Below are 22,073 nucleotides of genomic sequence, written 5' to 3'. Positions count from 1 at the left end.
ACCACCACACTAACTAAATAAATTAATAAAATGTTGAAAAAAAGAACCTCCAGCCAGGCATGATGGCACATGCTTTTAATCCCAGCACTTGGGAGGCAGAGGTAAGGAGGATCACCATGAGTTTGAGGCCATTCTGAGACTACATAGTGAATTCCAGATCAGCCTGGGCTAGAGCAAGACCCTACTTTAAAAAACCAAAATCAGGCCGGGCGTGGTGGCACACACCTTTAATCCCAGCACTTGGGAGGCAGAGGTAGGAGGATTGCTGTGAGTTCGAGGCCACCCTGAGACTCCATAGTGAATTCCAGGTCAGCCTGGGCTGGAGTAAGACCCTACCTCGAAAAACCAAAAAAAAAAAAAAAAAAAAAAAAAAAAAACAGGGCTGGAGGGATGGCTTACAGATTAAGGCATTTGCCTGCAAAACCAAAGAAACCAGGTTCAATTCCCCAGGACCCATGTAAACCAGATGCACAAGGTGGAGCATGTGTCTGGAGTTCATTTGCAATGGCTAGAGGTCTTGGTGCAACTATTCTTTCTCTCTCCCTTTCTCTATCTGCCTCCCTTTGTCAAATAAATAAATAAATAAAATCATCATCATCATCATCACCTCTAAAGCCAAACCTCCTGCAGATTCCCAATCCTTACAGGAGTAAGTGAGAGTCTTCATACATGGTCTCAGGCTTATGTGTACTGGGTACTCAGGCAAATGTAAGATGCTGGGTTTCATCATTCACCACTGGGAAGCAAACACTGAAGGAAATGAATATAAGGCCAATTTACTTTTCACTCTTCCCAAAATATGTTGTGAGCTAGGACTGTGTGCTAGCATTATCTGTTCAACAAGTGAATATGTATTCTCTCTCCCAACTCCCAATTAAATATACATGCACATACCCTCTGCCCCAGCAACTTCACTTCTAGAAGTTTATGCCACAGATATAGTTCACATATATAAAGGACAGATTAATCAATACAAATATTTTATTAGTAAGAGACTATAAAAGGTAAAAGTTTATTAGTTATGATCCAGTGAAATAACCCATATCTGTGGCTCAAAGGAGTAATGTCATTATAGAAACGAATGTTAACTTACTAATAAGGAACTGTCTCAAGAACATGAGATTGAATGAGAAGATGTAGCAAGAAATATACATTATACTAATATTAGAGAAGTAAGATAGAAATATATTTATATATTAGCTTACATATGCATGAACTATCTGGGAAGATGACAGAAGAATTGAGATTGTTGGTGACTGTTGGGATTAAAGAAAGAAATATTATCATATACCTTTTTGTATTTTGAATTAGTGATTTTATCACCTAGTAAATATTTTTGTGTGTTATAGGGTCTTGCCCAGGCTGACCTGGAATTCAGTATGTAGTCTCAGGCTGGCCTTGAACTTATAGCAATCCTCCTACCTCAACCTCCCGAACACTGGAATTAAAGGTATGCACCACCACACCTGCTTCACCTGGTAAATATTTTTCAAAAATGGGCTGGAGAGATGGCTTGGTGGTTAAGTGCTTGCCTGTGAAGCCTAAGGACTCCGGTTCGAGGTTCGATTCCCCAGGACCCATGTTAGCCAGATGCGCAAAGGGCCGCACGTGTCTGGAATTCATTTGCAGTGGCTGGAGGCCCTGGCATGCCCATTCTCTCTCTCTCTCTCTGTCCACCTCTTTCTCTCTCTGTCAATCACTCTCAAATAAATAAATAAAAATAAAACAAAAAATATTTTTAAAAATTGCTTGATAGATATCTTTATGTAGCAGGGAATAGCTAATTTCCTGTCAATGCGCATTCTTGTTACCAGAGTGTAAGGTAAACTTAAAAGTGTTGCTAATGCATGCAGTTCAAAGGGAGAGAGAGAAATCACCAGTGATGATACTCAGCATTGGATGCTGCAAGCCTTACATTTGGCCAGCCAGGCCAAATGAGCCAATGGGTGCAATAGTGGCATGTCTGTTATGGGGGAAACCAACTTCTCTCTAACTGGACTGGGGGCAAACTCCATGGGAAGGAATACATCACTGATATTGAAAACCTACAACAGGGTTAGTCATGAGCCCTATAGGTGTAACATCTGCTGCTGTCTGGCTAAATGCATACATTGTGCTCACAAAACTGCCCAGTAAACGCTTCTCTTAATGTTCATACCCATATATTAATGCAACTCTCACTTTTGGTAGAGGACCTTCTCTTTTCAGATGGCATTGACCTTGGGATGACTCAGAAGGCACTATGATGCTAAGAAGTGACAGAGGAGTGCTCAGCACTGAAATATATCTATCATATCTTCCAAAGCCCAGGTCCATTGTATAAATGGTGGTGAAAAGGATGTAAGAGCCCAATGAAGTGTGATACTCCTTACAAAGTGCTCCTCCAGACATAAAATGACCTGGATATCCATGACCTCACAATTCCTGATACTACCCACACAAGACCATCATAAGAGGAGGAAAAGATCATGACATCAAAATGCAAGACAGACTGATTGACAGGGGAAGGGATATGATGGGGAGTGGAGTTTCAAGGGGGCAAGTGAGGGGATGGAGGAAATTACCATGGGTTATTGTCTGCACTTATGGAAATTGTCAGTATTTTTTTTAAAGTATTTCTAAAAGATAGACAGTTGATGGTATAGGCAGACAGAAAAATAGATTATGCCTTGATGACACAATCTGAGCTCCTGAATCACCTGTCCCTATAGACTGTGCACAAACCAATATACTTCCCTCTGATACTTCAGTAGTTCAAATGGGTTTCTGTCTGTAGTAGACAGCTTCAGGTTCACTGAGATGAACTTTCAGACCAGACACAGTTATGGAGGAATGGATATTTATTGAAGCTTATAGATCCAGGGGAAGTTCCATAATGGCAGAAGAAACTGGCCTGCCTTCACAGGACCAAGCAGAGAAAGAAGCACAAGCCAAAAAGACAAAAGCCACATAGCACAGTACACTTCAGGAATTCCAGGTAGGCACACTTTGCATATCTTTAGATTGCAATCTGAAACCCACCACCACACCTTAAGATCCACCCAGTGACACTGCCTCCAGCCAGGTGGCTGCAGATGCAAACTGCAAACAATAAAAAAACTGAATATATTGGGGGGTCATCTATTCAAACCACCACACTATCATTTGCATTTTGTCTTGTAACTTTATGTAATATTATTGGTTTTGGCTGTACAGATAGTTTTCTATTCTTATAGTACTGGGGAGTGAACCTAGGGCATCATGCACACTAGGCAAGTACTCTACTACAGAACTATTTCTCCAGTCCTTTTTCAATTTTTCATTTTGCAACAGGGTCTCACTATGCTGCCAAGGAAAGGCTTAAACTCACTTTGTTACCCAGGCAGGCTTATAATTTATGGACCCTTGCCTCAGCCTCCCCCATAGCTAGGATTACAGTTGTAAGGTCTACTTAATGCTGACAATTAAATAAAGTTTTCATTATAGATCTATGTATTTTTATTTGAAGTCCCATTTCCTTTAAAAGATTCTTTTTGTTGTGTTTATTTATTTTTTTTATTGGTTTTTCAAGGTAGAGTCTCATTCACTCTAGCTCAGGCTGACCTGGAGTTCACTATGTAGATTCAGAGTGGTCTTGAAGCCATAGAGATTCCCCTGCCTTTGCTTCCTAAGTGCTGGGGTGAAAGGTATGTACCACCATGACCGGAAAAATTTATTCTTAGTTTTTAAAGTACCTATTTATTTCTCTAAATTTATAATGTTTTAAAACTTTAAGTTTAAAATTCTAAATTAATTCTTAAATTAAATTAATTAATGATTAATTATGAAGTAGATAATCCCATCTTTAAGAACAGTAGCAATCCATTATGTCATTGATTATACACGTTTCTGATTGCTTCTGGATTTCACTGGGAAGTGGCATCACAAGCAGAATTTATTTCTAAGGCCTAGTTGTGCATTTTAATATTCATATAATAAATATGTTTAAGAAACCATGCTTTACTTGAAGATAATAATAGACCTCTCCAACAAGGTTTATATTAACTAACTACAATGATATGAGACTACAAATACTTTTTATGTTTGCCTTTATGTCTAGGTGTATATCTTCTGAAATGCCACTGTGACACTTTTGTTTCCTTTGAAGTCCATTTTCTTGTATATTCTATTCCACTGTGACAGCATCCCAGGACTCAAGCTAAATTCAATATTCATCTGGTAGCAATAGGGCCTATAACCCAGTACTGCAAAGGTTGAGTCAGGAGAAGCAAGTTCAAGCCTATCTGGGTAACCTAGTGTGATCCTGTCTCCAAAGTAAAGGTAAAGACAGAGTTAAGGATATGGCTTAAGAGTGGGGTGTTTGCTTAGCATGCATAAAGCCCTAGGTTTAATCTTCAGCATGACAAGTAAACAACAACAACAAAAAAAAACCATGTTTCTTACCCCCAAAATGTTTTAGGGCAAATGTGATCATGAATAGCTTACATACCACTAGGGCTTAATCTTATTTTATAACTATAGGCATATTACATTTTGAATGAAATTAACTTGTTACCATACTATAAATATCCTGTTCTGGATTACATGTTAAATATGACAGTTAGTTCTTCTATTACAAATAAATTTATTTACCTACAGAACAGAGCATATGCTACTCAGGCAAACTTTGCCTATTTCTACTTACAACTAAGCTGAATCTCAAGGAAAAGAAAGTAGACATCTCTATTAACTTCAATAGTCAGAAATTTATTTTGCATCACTATTTAATTTATCCCTCTTTTTATTCTCTCAGCCCTTAAACTATTCGTGTGTGTGTGTGTGTGTGTGTGTGTGTGTGTGTGCGTGTGTGTTGGTTTTGAGATAGTGCCTCACTCTAGCCCAGGCTGACCTGGAACTCAGTCTGTAGTCCCAAGCTGGCCTGGATTTATGGTGATCCTCCTACCTCTGCCTTCCCAGTGCTGGGCTCAAAGGTGTGTGCCACCACACCCGGCTCAAACTGTGCTTTAATCTTTGAGTTGATTTGCCACCTTGTTTTATATTAGTTTTACTTGGAAATTTTATCCTAGACTACTCAAGCATTTGTGCTATTACAGTAACATTCACACAATATGGTAGCTTTACATTCTGTAAACAAATACAAGGAAACATGGACCATGCTCAGTAGGAGTTCTAACACAGAACTCTGTCCCCAGGCACCAAGACTGGGTTGTAAGTGAAATTCAGGGGTCTAAGAATATGAAATTTCCTGGCTGCGGTCAAAGACACCCTGGGAGATAAGGCAGGCCAAAAGACTTGAGTGCAACAGCCAAATGTTAGCTGTTGCTCTACAAAAATGAGTACACATGCGTTTCAAAGCCCGGCCTCTCCATTTAACTGATGGTTTACAGTTCAGCTGTGAGCGGCCTAGTATGCCGACATCCCAGCAAAGTACAATGCTCCATGAGGAGCCTGTCCCACAGCGTAGAACCAACGAGACTGGAGACTGTGGCAAAGGGCTGGGAAGAGACAGCCAGAGAGGGGCCGGGGGACAAAAGGGTGTCTGAGGTGGACTACCAAACGCTGTGGGTTAGGGATGGCTGAACGCAGTCTTCCACGAGTCGCTGACGGAGGCAGAACTGTGGTGCAGCACCATGTGGCCCACTATTTAATTTAAATATTCTTAAATGATACATACAAACCCAACATACCTTTTCTAATAGTAAAGTAGCTGTGAAAATTTATCACGGCATTTCACTGTTTCATTAGCTCTATTTTAATTTTAAATTAACTACACATGAGAAATACCATACATAAAATTATTCTGTGCCATCTAAAGCTCGTCTATTAACTTGCTTTTCCGAGCACCCAGAGCTATTCTAGGTGTGTATTACTTTGCTGTATAAATTTGTGAGTTCCGTTCTGTTCTCTTTTCTGGCTGTCACCGAAGGCCTTGGTGTGGTGCTAGCCCATGGCATTAAGCATCTCAGCTTTACCACGTAAAGGCCAAACTGAGCCTGGGGAGTGAACTCAAACGAATGAAATCTAGTTAGAATTAATCTTTTATTCCAAAAAGAATCCAGCTGAGGAGGCAAAGATCATGACATCAAAATAAAAGAGAGACTTATTGAGATAAGGAGGGGATATAATGGAGAATGGAATTTCAAAGGGGAAAAGGGGGTAGGGAGGGTGTTACCATGGGATATTTTTTATAATCATGGAAAATGTTTTACAAAATTGAGAAAAAATAAAAAAACAAAAATACTGAATTAGAAAAAAAAAAAAAGAAAGAAAGAAATCCAGTTGAGGGGCTAGAGAGATGGCTTGGTGGTTAAAGGCACTTTATTGCAAAGCCTAATGGCCTGGGTTCGATTCCCCAGTATCCACATAAAGGTAGATGCACAAAGTAGCATCTCTCTCTCTTTCTCTGCATGTGTGTCTCACTCTGAAGTAAATAAATAAAAATAATAAAAAATTTAAAAATAGCCAATTGAGATGGCTGACAGTGGAGAAATTGCCACAGATCTGCATAAATACCTAAACACATAACTTTGAGGCCATATGCAGCATAATCTCCAGTGATGACTTCAGAATTCTGTCTTGTCATTTAATATCAAAGCATAAAAAGACAACATAGAAGATACAATAATTTAATCAAAGAAATTAGACTTTTTTTTGGTTTTTCAAGGTAGGGTCTCACTCTGGTCCAGGCTGACCTGGAATTAACTCTGTAGTCTCAGAGTGGCCTCTAACTCACGGCGATCCTCCTACCTCTGCCTCCCGAGTGCTGGGATTAAAGGCATGCGCCATCACGCCCAGCTGAAATTAGACATTATTTTTTATTGTAAACATGTTCTGAAAGAATTCTCCAGATCTTAACTGACATTCTGCAACAATTGCCTGAGTCACAAACTTTCATACAAAGTAGGCTTCCAAAGAGAAATTCACAGAAGACACTTAAGTTTTTCATGCAAAATCTGTATTCAAAGAGATGAAGTACTAATGCATAAGTTTCATTTAGCATGATATATCACTGGCTTTTCTATATCTTACCCAGTCCATGTTTAGAGGTATTCTTTGACTAGGCAAGCCTGCCAAAACAAAACCGCTTTCCCTTATATCCATATGGCAGGCAGGAGAGCAGACAACAAACATAATAGGAAGCTGTGTTGCTCCAAAAATATCACAGGATCGAATGATATGCAAACCTTTACCAAATCTGGGACCATGACACCAATCACACCTGCATGTGCTGAAATGAGGAAACAGCAAGTCAATACTGATGACTGTCCACTACAGTAACAACACTGATGCTATATTTTATGACATTGTCTAATGATAAGAAAGCTGTGCAAATTTAAAGAATTTTGTTTCAGTAAATTTAATTAGCAATGGTTCCGGAATCATAGGTGCTTGCTTAAAAGCTTGGCAGCCTGGGTTCAATTCCCCAGTACCCATGTAAAGCCAGATGCACAAAGCGGTGCATGCATATGAGGTTTATTTGCAGGAATAGAAGGCCCTGGTGGAGCTATTCTTGTTTTCTCTCATTCTTTCTCTCTCTCACTCCTTGCAAGATAAGGAATGAATAAATGACTTTTAAAAATTTAATTCACGCTGGGCGTGGTGGCGCACGCCTTTAATCCCAGCACTCGGGAGGCAGAGGTAGGAGGATTGCTGTGAGTTCGAGGCCACCCTGAGACTACATAGTGAATTCCAGGTCAGCCTAGATACAGTGAGACCCTACCTCAGAAAACCAAAAAAAAAAAAATTAATTCACAATATTTTAGATTTAAGCTAATTGCATATAAAAACATGCCATACATGAAATTATTCTGTGCTATCTAAATGGATATTCATGTAACTTTCCATCTAGATGAAGCATTTACCATCAAGTGAAGAATTACGTGCTAACAGAGCTAAACAACATACTAGTGTTTGTCTAATGCAACCCTTGTATTCTAAAGCAGAAGTATATAAGGGCAGTACGGTGGGTGGTTTGAATGTAAAATTTCCCTCATAGTCTCTAGTGTCGGTGGTTCAGTCTTCTACTTGGTTCTCGGCTGCAACAGCCTTTGGGAGATGGTGCCTCGCGGGAGGAGTAGGAGTGGGCCTTTAAGTTTAGTAGTCCAGTCCACGGGGTGTTCAGAACTAGGTTGATGTTTTTGCTGTACTCTCTCAGCAGATGACGCATGATGTGAGCCAGCTGCTATGCTTTTTCCATCATGATGAAACTTCCCCTCAAAACTGTAAGCTGAGATAAACCCTTTCCTTCCATAACCTTCTCTGGGTTGGATGTTTGGAGAAAGGCAGAGATAGAAGGATCACAAGTTCAGGGCCAGCTTGGGCTTCACAATAAGAGATCCTATCTCAAAAATAGAAAAAAAATGTTTTAAAATATAAATAGCATGTCTTAGATGTTTTTAGTCTCACCACAAGGGAGTTCACTGAGCCTGTGTGGAGCTTTTAGTATCTGTGAATCGATATCTTTCATTATTTCTGAGGAAACAGGCCCACCTCACTGAACAAGGACTCACACCATCCTCTATGCTTTCACTTTCTGGTTCTCTAAGCATATGTTAAGTCATCTCCTGTATCCATTCTGCCCCCACATTTACTACCATTTCTCCAGCTCCCTCTTGAAGAGTATACTGCTTGCTTAATATTAAACCCATGCACCAAGTTAATTTTAACAATGAAATTTTTAATTAGTCTCTAGAGTTATATTTAATTTTTCACATTTTCCTGGTCATATTTAATAATATCTTATTCCTTGGCTATTTTTAAACTTATATTTTATTTCTTAAAAGTCTTAAATTATTTTATGTTCTGTAAGTAATAATAGCACTTTGGAGATTAGTATATGTTGATTATTTTTGCTTTTCTTCTTGGTGGCTTATTTTCTTATATTTGGGAAGATTTTAAATTATGGGAAAATACTCATTTGAATACAATTTTTAGAAATATTTACTAAGTTGAGGTTATTTATATCAAAATATTTGTTCTTCTAGGAGAGAGATATCTCACTGCTCTGTGACACAGCCTGGTTTGGAGTCCACACTGAATTTGAAAGGCTCAGCTTCACCTTGCTATCTTGTGATGAATCCACCTTTTTCCATGGTCATCTCTGTTTTCCACTCAATTAATTCTTAAGTTTATACCACTTAAACCTTAAAAATTTTTGCTCTTAATGATATTTTTTTTACATTTTCATGCATAATAACATTAAATGATCATTATCTTCTCAATATATTAATATCAAAAATGTCTGTTTTCTGAGCCTTTGTTTTTAAAACAGATACTATCTTATACCTCTTATTTTCACCAGTTTTCCGATGGTTGCTGTTTTGTTTTCAGGTTATCTGCTGTGTTAGTCATCTTTCTATATTTATATAAGATACCCGAGACAAACAACTTATAAAAAGAGAAGCCTTATTTTGGTGCATAATTTTGGAGATATGAGCCCATGATCCATTAGTTCTAATGCTTTGGGTTTGTGCTAGCACAGTATATTATTGGGAGGGGTGAGCTACTTAGCTATGACCAAGAAGCAAAATAAAAATAAGAAGGGACTGGAGTCCTACAATCCCCATTCTAGGATATGCCCTCCAATGAAATGAAGATCTTTTATTAGGCCCCATCTCTGAAAGGTCTACAACCTCCCAACACCACCCCCTGAAGAGCATGGGCTTCTAAGGACATTCAAATCAAAACTATGCTATATCATGTGTCTTTTATTGAATCAATATTGGTCTTTTTGTTTTTTTCCTGGGAGACCATTTTTCTTAGGCATAAAATAAACATTTGTTAAATCAATAATCTTGGCACCAATGATGATTATTTAAGTAAAAATGATTTCATAACATTTGAAGGAAAGAAGAAACAAGCCTAAATAAACTTTAAGAACCCTAGCTCCGAGATCAGGTAATGATTCCCAAACTGCTCATTAGTCCTGTTGTGAAAAAATCATTCTGTGTGTATCTGCTCTATTTCTGTTATCTCTCAGAGCAGACCATTTCCCCTAAGACTAAACAATATTTTTAAATAAAACAGCTCTATGCATTTAGTAACTTATAGAAAAGACTCATCTAAGAGCTGTATAGACATTACCAACTATAACCCAGAAATCAGCCTTCTTGATTGTATTTAAGCAATAACAAAGAATGCTTGAAAATGGAACTGATGTAAACTACATTATTATACCTGAAAAGCTTGAACAGCAATTTGAAGAGGTGTGTGTGTATATGTATGTACAAATTGTCACGTTACCCCATAAAGAAGAACATTTAAATGCACTCAAAAGTGTGATTTGGTCCAAAGACAGTTTAGAATTGACTCACCTTGTAAGCAATCTTTGAATTTTAGGGTAAAGTTGAAATAAATTATTTTGGGCAATGAACAAAGCAGTAATGTGAATAAGGCATTGAGGGCTATTCAGAGAATTCTCTGCCCAAAAATGATGACTAGTGAACGTATTCTCATATTGGATTTTTGTCAGGTTAAGCTCCAGAATTCCAGGTGGGAATGAAGTCAAGTAATTCCCATCAACAATGAGTTTGTCAAGTGATCTATACATAAGGAAAATCAGACTTTAAAAGATACACATATAACTCATAGTATTAAATTACAATTTTGCCCAGTGTTCTTGAAAATTGACACCCTCTGTTTCGAAATTTCCTTAGAATCAAGAAAATTTACTTATAAAATAACTGAACCAATATATTATGCAAATAAATCCATTTGTGTCAGTAGCACAGCTAATGAGTGTATTTGAGACCTTTTAGAAACTGTTATCACTATGGAAGAAGAAATATCCACAAATACAGGAAGGCTAATGAATATATATGTTATATATATGAATATATATTATATAATTCATTATGTATAAATACAGTATGATATACAAAAAATATGTTTCACAGATAAATTGAACACCAAAATTATTATTTCACTGAAGCTTAATAAAAACAGTGGAATTGTACATAATCAAACATACTGTTATGTTATGTTTTTTTTAATTTTTTTGTTTATTTTTATTTATTTATTTGAGAATGACAGAGAGGAGGAGGAGAAGAGAGAGAGAGAGAGAGAGAGAGAGAGAGAGAGAGAGAGAGAGAGGGAGGGAGAGAGAATGGGCGTGCCAGGGCCTCCAGCCACTGTAAACGAACTCCAGATGTGTGTGCCCCCTTGTGCATCTGGCTAACATGGGTCCTGGAGAATCGAGCCTTGAACCGGGGTCCTTAGGCTTCACAGGCAAGTGCTTAACTGCTAAGCCATCTCTCCAGCCCCCTCTTTAATCTATGCTGATCGCACTCTCTATTGAAGAACCTGTTTGTCTTTTTCAGAAGACAGTGAGAATAAAGGCAACAAAAATCTATCAGCAAGACAAGAAAAGATAGTTGAGGACCTGGCAGGAGATGAAAGACCTCTTACAAAGCAGCCAGAGCCCAAGTAAAACCACAGAGGAATTGGCATGATGAGAAAGAGTGCTGCTTCCATGGCGAGCCTGACAACCTGGGTCAGGGAGAAGGAGACAGACATTGAGGACACTCAAAGCGTACCAAAGCAGAAATCCAGAAGCTGCTGAGAGCTCAACATTACAGTAGACTTAAAGCACATCCATCATGGCTCAGAGAATATCAAGAGGCATTGCCCCTCTCCCAAAGACTGCTGCTCTTAAAACTCATAACCTACAACCCTACAGTCAATACTAGAAATCTCACTGAGGAGGGCCCTTAGTGGAATGGGGGCAGGGAGGAGGGAAATGATGGTACCAATACATGATGTGTCCAAAGGTTCTACTTTTTAAAAGAAATAAAAACTCTGTTAAAATCACTCTCAGTATTATTGATAAATTCTTTTAAGTTTATATTATAAGCATTCCTTCTGACATTTACTTTCCTATAAATAAAGGTACAGGGCTGGGAATGGGGCAAGTTAACACCTTAAGTAGCAGCTGTTAACTCTCCCTGCTGCCTTGAGCAAAAGGGCTATCAGGGAATAGCCAGGTGCACTGCTCTTATTATGCCAACAGCAGCCATCTTGAATACTCTGACACAGAAAACTGGGGAAGGAGTTCAGGTGACCTAGTCCCTGAAGGTATAGACTCTACCAGGTCTATTTTAAACCATTTGTACCAGATATTTTTCTTCCCATAAGCTGAGATGATTCTGCCCATTTCCACTTATTCCAGAAGGAGAGCACTTCCCTGGGGTGGTCTAAGAGAGGGACTGTTGTGACTGGGGCTAAGAGAAAAAGCTGTGATTGTTCTAAAACACAAACCTTTGGGGCTGAGACGATGGTTTGGTAGTTAAAAGTGCTTGCTTCCGAAACCTGCCAGTTCAGATTCAATCATCAAGCACACACATGCTCATATGTGTAAACAAATTAATTTTAAAAAGCAGACTGTGATGGGTGCTAAGAGGCAAGGCTGTTATTAGTTGAAAACAAATATGGCTATGATTGATGCAAATTTCCCTGCTCAGGCTGCTCATCAGCCAGTGGGCTGGAAGACACCCTTTTGTAGAGCCTCCTATGTGTGGCAGCAGTAGGCCCAATAAAGCTTTTAGTGCTGTTTTGTTCCTTGTCTCCTTCAGTATGGGGGAGCTGGTAACCAGGAGAAGGATGTAGAGAGACAAAAGAGGAATAGCACTGTCTGACAGCTAGAAGGTGACAAGTAGGAAGAGGGGCAGTGGAAGTAGAGAGAGATGGGACAGAGAGCTAAGACAAAAGCAGGCAGAAAGGCCATGAGGAGCCAGAGAAGAGATCCCGAAGTCCTGGCGTCCAAATGAGTTCTCAAGAGCTGTCAAGTCTTCACGGCCACTGGTCTCAGACCCCATGCTGCAGGCCATAACACAGCTGCTGGGCAGGGCTGAGGAATCTGGATACTTAGGCCTGTAGGAATCCATCCTCCTTGGCCCACATAAGAGCAGTAACACCTGCAGGAATGTGGCCTACACGAGCACTGGGAGGCTTGAGGGAACCACTAGCTGCAGCTCCCACTTGTCCACTGCTGACACTTGCTGTTGTCAAGTACTGTGGGAAGGAAGCTGCCCAGAACCAGCACCTAAAGGGCTTCTCCTGCCTACCCAGAGTAAATGAAATCCCAGCCAGCTGATGGGTCACAAGGAGGTGAAGAAAGGAGCCCTAGCTAGACATGTAATCTTCCTTGGACTTCACAGCCTTCAGGATTATGAGAAACAAGTCTGTGTTGTTTATAAGGTACCCAACCTATGATGTGTTATTATAGTAAGCCAAGCTGTCTGGACCAGCCCTGGACAATGGGAACAAGTAATACATACATGAAGAAAGTGCTAGTGAATGGTTCCAGTGGATTCTGGGGAAGCTAAACAATCTTCAAAGGTGGAAGAAGCTCATATTTCAGTCATCAATTTGCAGCTGGGCATTCTGGGAGCAGAAAAACTTTCCTTTGGTGCACTGTTGACATTGTTGGCCTCTGAGTAGGTTTTATTGCTCTTTTTGTTGGTACTGGTGATTGAACTTTACACTTGCTAGGCTAGTGCTCCACCACTGAGCTCAAAACAGAGCAAAAATCTGAAGAAAAATCATGAGGAAAATATAGGTACCATATGGAAGACAGATCTGGGAGATCTAAGAAGCTATAGGCATTTCCGAAAAAGAAGATGAAACAGAGGAGAATAAAAAATGAAACATATTTCCAGAGGATAGCTTCAGGTGTCCTCCCCAGGAACATTATCAATCTCCTTTGAGACAGAGTCTCTTGTCTGCCTGCTCACCAGTCAGGTTAGACTAACTGACCTGCAAACCCCAGCCAGCATCCTGCCACCAACTCCCCAGTGCTAGAAAAACAAACATATACTACCACGCCCAGCATTTATACAGGTACTGAGGGATTGAACTCAGGTCCTCATGCTTGTGAGGCAAGTACTTTATCAAATGAGCTATTTCCCCAGTCATATTTCCTTAACTTACAAAAAAAAGTTAGAAAGGCAGGTTTAAGTACAGAAACATACTCTTAAACGTGATCTGATAATATTCCCAAAGCTCAAAGACTTTTAGGAGATTTAAAGTCTTCTCAGATACAAAATACTACTAATAATAAGAGCCACTAGCAAACAAAAAAGTAAGACTGGCCAGGCATGGTGGTACATGCTTTTAATCCCAGCACTCTGGAAGCAGAGGTAAGAGGATTGCCATGAATTCAAGGCCAGCCTGGTACTGCAGAGTTCTAGGTCAGCCTGAGCTACAGTGAGACCCTACCTCAAAACCCCCCCCAAAAAAATCAGACTGGTATCACTTGCCTCTCCTGCAGATTGGAAGCTGGAGAGGAGGTGCTATGGAGCTGCCTGTTGAAGGTGCGACAAAGCAAGGTTGTAGACCATTCAAAACAACACTTCTGTTAGAATTTAAGATTCAGAGAAACATCCGGGCATGGTCACACACCTTTAATCCCAGCACTCAGGGGCAGAGGTAGGAGGATCACCATGAGTTCGAGGCCACCCTGAGACTACATAGTGAATTCCAGGTCAGCCTGGGACAGAGTGAGACCCTACCTTGAAAAACCAAAAGAAAAAAAAAAAGATTCAGAGAAAAAATTACCCATGTACATTGAAGGAGAACTTCAGGAAAATCTCTTAAGAGCCAGTGAATCAGAAGAGATGTCAATAGAAATTCAAGAAGAGAGGAGAAGAGAGGGGAATGGGAAGATAGAGGAGATAGCAGCCATAAGCAGTGGGTTCTGAAATATGTAAATGCTGGTGATTGAAACTGCTTGTATGACTTAAATGAAAAATAAATATCATTATTAAAGAGACAAGATGCAAAGAAAAATACTAATGTGAACCTCTGTCAAACGTTTCTAACCCATCTCAGCACAATCTAGGGGTAGATAAGGGGTAGGTGAATTCAGAAGGAAAGCAGAAACACAAGAGTATACCAGCCACTCCAGTTGCATTTTTGTTGAACTTCATGCTTAATATGTTATATTTTATGAAATGACAGGACTCGACATTCTTTATCTCTGTCATCACCAAATATCCTTAAGAGTAAAAATGCTTTTTTGTGTGCACTGACTACTTCCAAGTTACCTGAGTTTCTGGATTTCATTTGGAATCTCAGTAATTTCATTGTAGGAAATATCAAGTTCCTCAAGATGAGGCAGATAAAATAACCTTAAATAGAAAGAAAACTAGTTACAAAAATATTTGTTTTCACTGGTAATGGAAAAGAAATAAGTAAATAGGCAGTACTATAGGTAAATTATACTTTTCTAAAACCTTAACATCAGTATAGGCTCCATTATAGGAACCTTATGAAAGTCTCTAAAAATATTCCTCTGTCCATTATGACTGGTTTGAGGTATTTGGAGTGGAGAAACCCTGATTTTATAAGACACCTGAGAAATTTCTTCTCCAGGGAAACCATAGCCAATTACCACATTCTGCGTGACTGAAAATAACAGAAATTTATCCTTTCATAAGGCCAGAAGGCTAGAACTCTAAAATCAAGAAATGGCAGGGTTGCATCCTTCTGGTAGCTTCGAGTAGAATCTTTCATGTCTCTCCTAGCTTCTGAGGGTTGCCTGCAATCCTAGGCTTTCTTTGTCTTGTAGCAGCACATCTATCACCACTACCACCACTACCTTTGTCTTCAAAAGGTCTTCTTACAAGGACACCATTTGTTTGTTTGGGGATCACCCTAATTCAGTTTGCTTTAATTTGACTAAGTACACTTTCAATTTCTGTTTTCAGATAAAGTCACATTCTGAGACTCTATGTGGACTTAAAAAAATATTTTTTATTTATTTATTTGCACACAGACAGAGAGAAGAGAAAGAAGAATGGGCATGCCAGGCCCTCCAGCCACTGGAAACGTACTTCAGATCCATACATCACTTTGGGTATCTGGCATCATATGGAAAATTGAACCTGAGTCCTTAAGCTTTTCAGGCAAGCACCTTAACCACTAAGCAATCTCCCCAGCCCAACATAGGCTTTTGAGGACACTATTCAACAACTTCCATGGAGAAATATCTTTCATTTGTCTTTCTATCAAGAAAGGTACCAAACTGACTTCCAGTCAAGATGGCATCCACCTCACCCCAACTCATGGGGAAGAAAAGGGAAGACCCTTAAGGTTTGCGGGGGGAAGGTGGCATTTTTTGTTTAGGGGTTTGCTGATTCTAGCAGGCTTCCAAGGAGAGGGTGTGAAGGAACAAAATAGGGAATGCACTGATTCCCACACTCTCAGGTAGCTCACCAGTCCCCCAGTCCCCTCAAGTAGCCATCCTAGCTGCATTCTCAGTAGAAGGCCCCTCCTGCAACTAGCTGCAGGACAAGTAGACCCAAGCTACCAGGCTGGGTCATCCACCTTTGGCTTCCCAGCCACTGGGCAGTGCTCCATGGGTGAAATCGGCATCCCGGTCACCTCCTGCCCGGCCTTGCTGACCCTGCGGGCGATTGCCAGTATAGTCACCAATCCACCCAGCCCCTCTGAGCCCCATGTGCAATTGCCATCCCACTTGTCACTGTCACCTCCCACACCCGAACATGGACCCAGGCTAGTGTCTGCTGTAGCCTTATTGAACTCCATGGGTGATTTCCATCCCACTCACAGCAGGGTGAGGGCCACCCCTGACCAGCAGGCTAGCTTCCCACACTGTAGGCTTTCTGAAACATTGTGATGGGCAAACCACAGCTAAAAAGGAATAGCATGAAAAATCAGATACAAGTAAATCTAGCTAGATTACCCAGTCCCACAAGGGATGTCTCTAATCAAAACATAGAAGAGACAATGGGATCAGAACCCCAAAATTAAGAAACAAAGTATGCAACCCTGGTCAAGTAAATACCAGAACTTGCAGAAACTCAACAAAGGACCAATAATTGTATGAATGGTATGCTCACTAGATTAGACCTACAAAAAGGACCAGGAAGGGTTCCTAAGACAGTTAAATGATCTGAAGGAGAGGGTAAAAAGAGAACCTTAATAATCAGCTGGCTAAGCTCAATGAAGACATAAAAAAAATAAGGATGAACTCCAAGAAGCATTAAGAAAATCAGAAAATGATGTGAAAAGGGAACTTGACAAAGGGTTGGAAACTATACATAAAAAAGCAATAGAAAATATGAACCAAATTGAACAAGCCCCAAACTCTATAGAAGCACTCAAGAATAGAGCCAGCCATGTGAGGGATAGAAACTTAGAGCTGGAACACAAAACAGAAGAAACAGTTCATGAGTTCAAAAGTTCCAACAAGTTCAAAATTTTCTGTGGACAGAACATGAGGGAAATGTGGGATATCCTTAAGCATCCCAACATTCGGATCATGGGAATACCAGAAGGGGAAGAAGTACAGAACAAAGGCAGGGAAAACTTATTCAACAAAATTATCAAAGCAAACTTTCTCACTCTCTCAAAAGAAAGACCCATCAAGTTATAAGAAGCTAGCAGAACTCCAAACAGACTAGACCAAAGCAGAAATCCTCCAAGACATAATGTCATTAAGACTCTAAACATCAATCACAAAGAAAAGTCCTAAAGGCAGCTAGGGAGAGACAACACATTACATATAAAGGAAAACACATCAGAATTACTTCAGACTTCTCAATGGAAACCCTAAAATCCAGAAAGACCTGGAATTGAACACTGCAAACTCTAAGAAATTATGGCTTACAACCCAAACTACTCTACCCAGCAAAAGTGTCCCTCATAATAGATGGTGAAAGAAAAATTTTCCATGATAAAACTCAGCTTTACAACTATATGAACACAAAGCCAAACCTACAGAGAGTACTTCAGGGAATATTCCACACAGGAAATTCAAATAACCAACCTTAAGTGTACAAGAAGCAGATCACAATAACCAAACTTCAAGAAGGCATACAAATTACAAAGGCCAAGAAAACACTAAACAACATAAACCACCACAATATGGCAGGTATTAAGTCAAACCTCACAGTTGTTACCCTAAATATTAATAGCCTTAATTAAACCATCAAAAGACATAAGCTAACAGGGTGGAGCAGAAAATGATATGCCTCAGTCTGCTGTCTTCAAGAAACTCACTTCACCAGTAAAGACAGACCAGACACCTCCTCAGGGTGAAAGGGTGGAAAATGTTATTCCAAGCATATGGAAATAAGAAACAAGAAGATGTAGATAAACTTATATTGGATAAAATAGATTAAAATCAAAAGTAATCAACAAAGACAAAGAAGGTCACTTTATACTTATCAAGGGAATGATCCAAGAAGAGTATATCACAATCATTAATCTTTATGCACCAAATACAGGTGAACCACAATTCATAGAACAAAATCTACTTGACAATGAAACAGAAATAACCACCAACACCATCATAATTGCAGACTTTGATACTCCACTATCAGCAATGAATAGATCATCCAAACAGAAAATTAACAGGGAAGTAAGAGAGCTCACACCACCATAGATCAATTAGACCTAATGGACATCTACAGAACATATGACCCCCAATCCACAGATTACTCATTCTTTCTCAGCAGCCTATGTAACCTCTAAAATACATCATATACTGAGTCATAAATCCTGCCTCAATATATTTAGGAGTATTGACATAATTTCATGCTTAATATAAGATCACAATGCTGTATTGTTAGAAATCAAGGATGCACCAGGAACCCAACCAACTCCTGGAAACTGAACAACACACTTTTTTTTTTTTTTTCAAGGTAGGGTTTCATTCTAGTCCAGACTGACCTGAAATTCACTATGTAGTCTCAGGGTGGCCTTGAACTCACCATGATCCTCTACCCCTGTTTCCCAAGTGCTGGGATTAAAGGCATGAGCCACTACACCTGGCTGAACAACACACTTTTAAACAATAAGTGGGTAGTGCATAAAATAAAAAATGAAATTTCAAAATTTATAGAAAAGAATAGCAATAAGAATACAGTGTGCCAAATGTTATAGGACACAATGAAGGCAGTCTTCAGGGAAAATTCATTGTGCTAAATGCCTTCATAACAAAGACAGAAATATCCCAAGCCAATAAGCTAACCATCCACTTACAGGCACTGGATAAACAAGAACAATCCAACCTGAAAAGCTCCAGATGGAAAGAAATAATTAAGATCAGAACAGAAATTAATGAATTGGAAACTAAGAAAACAATTCATAAAATTGATGAAACAAAAAGCTGGTTCTTTGAAAAAATTAAACAAGATTGATAAACTCCTGGCCATTCTAATCAAGAGAAAAAAAAAGAAATGTTTTAAACTAACAAAACTATAAATGAAATAGGAGAGATCACAACAGACATAAGTGAAATTGGGAGAATCATCAAGACTTACTTCAAAAACCTCTACTCCACAAATTTGGATAATATGGATGAATTGGATGAATTCCTGGACATATACCACCTACCAAAGCTAAACTCAAGCAGATTAATCTCCTAAACAAACCTATCACAAAGACTAAGATTGAAAGGGTAACCAATAACTTCACTAAAAAGGAGAGTCCAGGACCAGATGGCTTCTCAGCTGAATTCTATCAAATCTTCATAGAAGAACTGAAACCAATTTTTCTCAAATTATGCCACACAATCCGAGAATAAGGAAAGCTACCCAACTCCTTCTATGAAGCTACTATCACCCTAATTCCAAAACCAGGCAGAGATGCCACAAGAAAAGAAAACTACAGGCCTATTTCCCTGATGAACTTAGATGAAAAGATCCTGAACAAAATCTACACAAACCAAATTCAACAGTACATCAAAAGCATAATTACCTGGATTAAGTAGGCTTCATCCCAGGAACATAGGGATGGTTCAACATACGAAAATCTGTCAATGTAATACACCACATAAATAAGGTTAAATACAAAAACTACATGATCATCTCGATAGATGCAGAAAAGGTCTTTGACAAAATACAACATCACTTCATGATCAAAACATTGGAGAGAATAGGTATGGATGGTCTATTTATCAACATAATAAAGGCTATATATTAAGATCCTAAAGCCCAAATAATAGTTAATGGGGAGAAACAGAAGGAATTCCCATTGAGATCTGGAACAACACAGGGATGTCCACTCTCATCTCTGCTCTTCAACATTGTACTGGAAGTACTAGCTCAGGGAATAAGACAGGAGAAAGAAATAAAAGGTATACAAATTGGAAAGGAAAAAGTTAAGTTAGCCCTATTTGCAGACAACATGATTCTATTCATAAGTGACCCAAGAACCTTCAAGTCAAAACTCTTAAAAATGATTAACTCCTTCAGTAAAGTAGCAGGATACAAAAATCAATGCACAAAAATCAGTAGCCTTTCTATATGCAAAATACAAAAATACAGAGAAAGAAATAAGTGACATGGTCCCATTTTCAGTAGCATCAAAAAAAAAAATTAAAATACCTTGGAATAACATTAACCAAGGAAAAAACCTACACAATAAAAACATAAAATCTCTCAAGGAAGAAATCGAGGAGGACTTGAGAAAATGGAAAGACCACCCATGCTCCTGGATAGGCAGAATTAACATTGTGAAAATGGCAATCTTACCAAAGCAATATATAGATGTAATGCAATACCAATAAAAATTCCAACATCTTCCTTCACAGAGATAGAAAAAATGACCTCAAAATTCATATGGAATGGCAGAAGGCCTTGGATATCCAAGCATATCCTCAGCAAAAGAAACACCTCTGGAGGCATCACCATACCTGATCTAAAGCTATACTACTAAGCCATAGTAATAAAAACAACATGGCACTGGCATAAAAACAGAAACGTAGACCAGTGGAACATAATCAAGGACCCAGACTTTGGGTCAAATAACCATAGTTACTTAATATTTGACAAAGACCCGAACAATGTAGACTGGAAAAAAAGACAGTATCTTCAACAAATGGTGCTGGGCAAACTGGATAACCATATGCATAAAAATGAAACTCAATCCACACATTTCACCACATGCAAAAACAAGTCCAAATGGATCAAAGACCTCAATATAAGACTGGAAACTCTCCTACTACTGGAAGAAAAAATAGGAGGAACTTCCATGACATAGGAGTGGGAAAACAGTACCTGAACAAAACCCTAAGTAGCTCAGGAAATTAAACAATCACTCAACCATTAGGATCTCAGGAAGCTGAAATTCTTTTTCACAGACAAACAACAAGCAGTGCCAATAGATTTCCCACAGAATGTGACAAAAAGACAGAGGCCTAATTTCTAGAATCTACAAATAACTCAAAAACCTTTTAAACAATAAAAAGTCAAACAAGCCCAGCGTAGTGGCACAAGCCTTTAATCCAAGCACTTGGGAGGCAGAGGTAGGAGGATCATCATGAGTCCGAGGCCACCCTGAGAGTACATAGTGAATTCCAGGTCAGCCTGGACTAGAGTGAAACCCTACCTTGAAAAAAAAAAAAAAAGTCAAAAACCCACTCACAAAATGGGGCAGAGAACTGCACAAGGAGGTCCAGAGGAAGAAATACAAATGGTAACCACACACTTAAGAAAATGTTCAACATCTCTAATCATCAAGGAAATGCAAATTAAAACAACTGAGATTCCACCTTACCCCAATAAGGATAGCAAATATTAAAATATCTAATGACAACAAATACTGGTGAGGTTGTGGAGAAATAGGAACCCTCATTCACTGTTGGTGGGAACATAAGCTGGTACAACAACTATGCAAAGAAATATGGAGACTCCTAAAAAGGATGACTATAGAGGTACCAACAGACCCAGTTATCCCCTTACTGAGCATTTACCCCAAAAGTTCCAAACCTCAGCTCAGAGACATTTGCTCAACCATGTTTATAGCTGCTCAATTCGTAATATCTAAGAGCTGGAATCAACCCAGCTATCCATCATTAGATGAATGGATAACTAAGATGTGGTATATCTATACAATGGAATTCTACACAGCAGTAAAGACAAATGACACAATTAAATTTGAAGAAAAATGGTCAAACTTGGGACGGATCATTTTCAGAGAATTCACCCAATCACAGAAAGATAATCATTGCATGGTCTCACTCATCTGTGACTCGTAATCTGAATCTGCCCATAATGCTAACATACCTAATAAACATCTATAGGGATGGCTGGGCAGGAGGGGAAGGTAAATGTGGGGGTGGGGTGCAA

General features: G+C 39.1%; 1 protein-coding gene across 1 annotated transcript in view; it reads right to left on the bottom strand.

Moving 5' to 3' along the window:
• Positions 1-6,972: 6,972 nt before the first annotated feature.
• Lrrc63 (leucine rich repeat containing 63) overlaps positions 6,973-22,073 on the bottom strand; it is a 64,288-nt gene continuing 49,187 nt past the window's right edge. The window contains exons 6-8 of the mRNA XM_045146043.1: positions 15,021-15,104; positions 10,293-10,520; positions 6,973-7,207 (exon numbers count right to left, since the gene is read on the bottom strand). Coding sequence (XP_045001978.1) covers positions 6,973-7,207; positions 10,293-10,520; positions 15,021-15,104 — 547 coding nt within the window. The remainder of the gene's footprint in view (positions 7,208-10,292; positions 10,521-15,020; positions 15,105-22,073) is intronic.

This window comes from Jaculus jaculus, chromosome 3 (assembly GCF_020740685.1).
Source record: "Jaculus jaculus isolate mJacJac1 chromosome 3, mJacJac1.mat.Y.cur, whole genome shotgun sequence".
Lineage (NCBI taxonomy): Eukaryota > Metazoa > Chordata > Mammalia > Rodentia > Dipodidae > Jaculus > Jaculus jaculus.
This window is presented reverse-complemented; position numbering and strand designations above follow the sequence as displayed.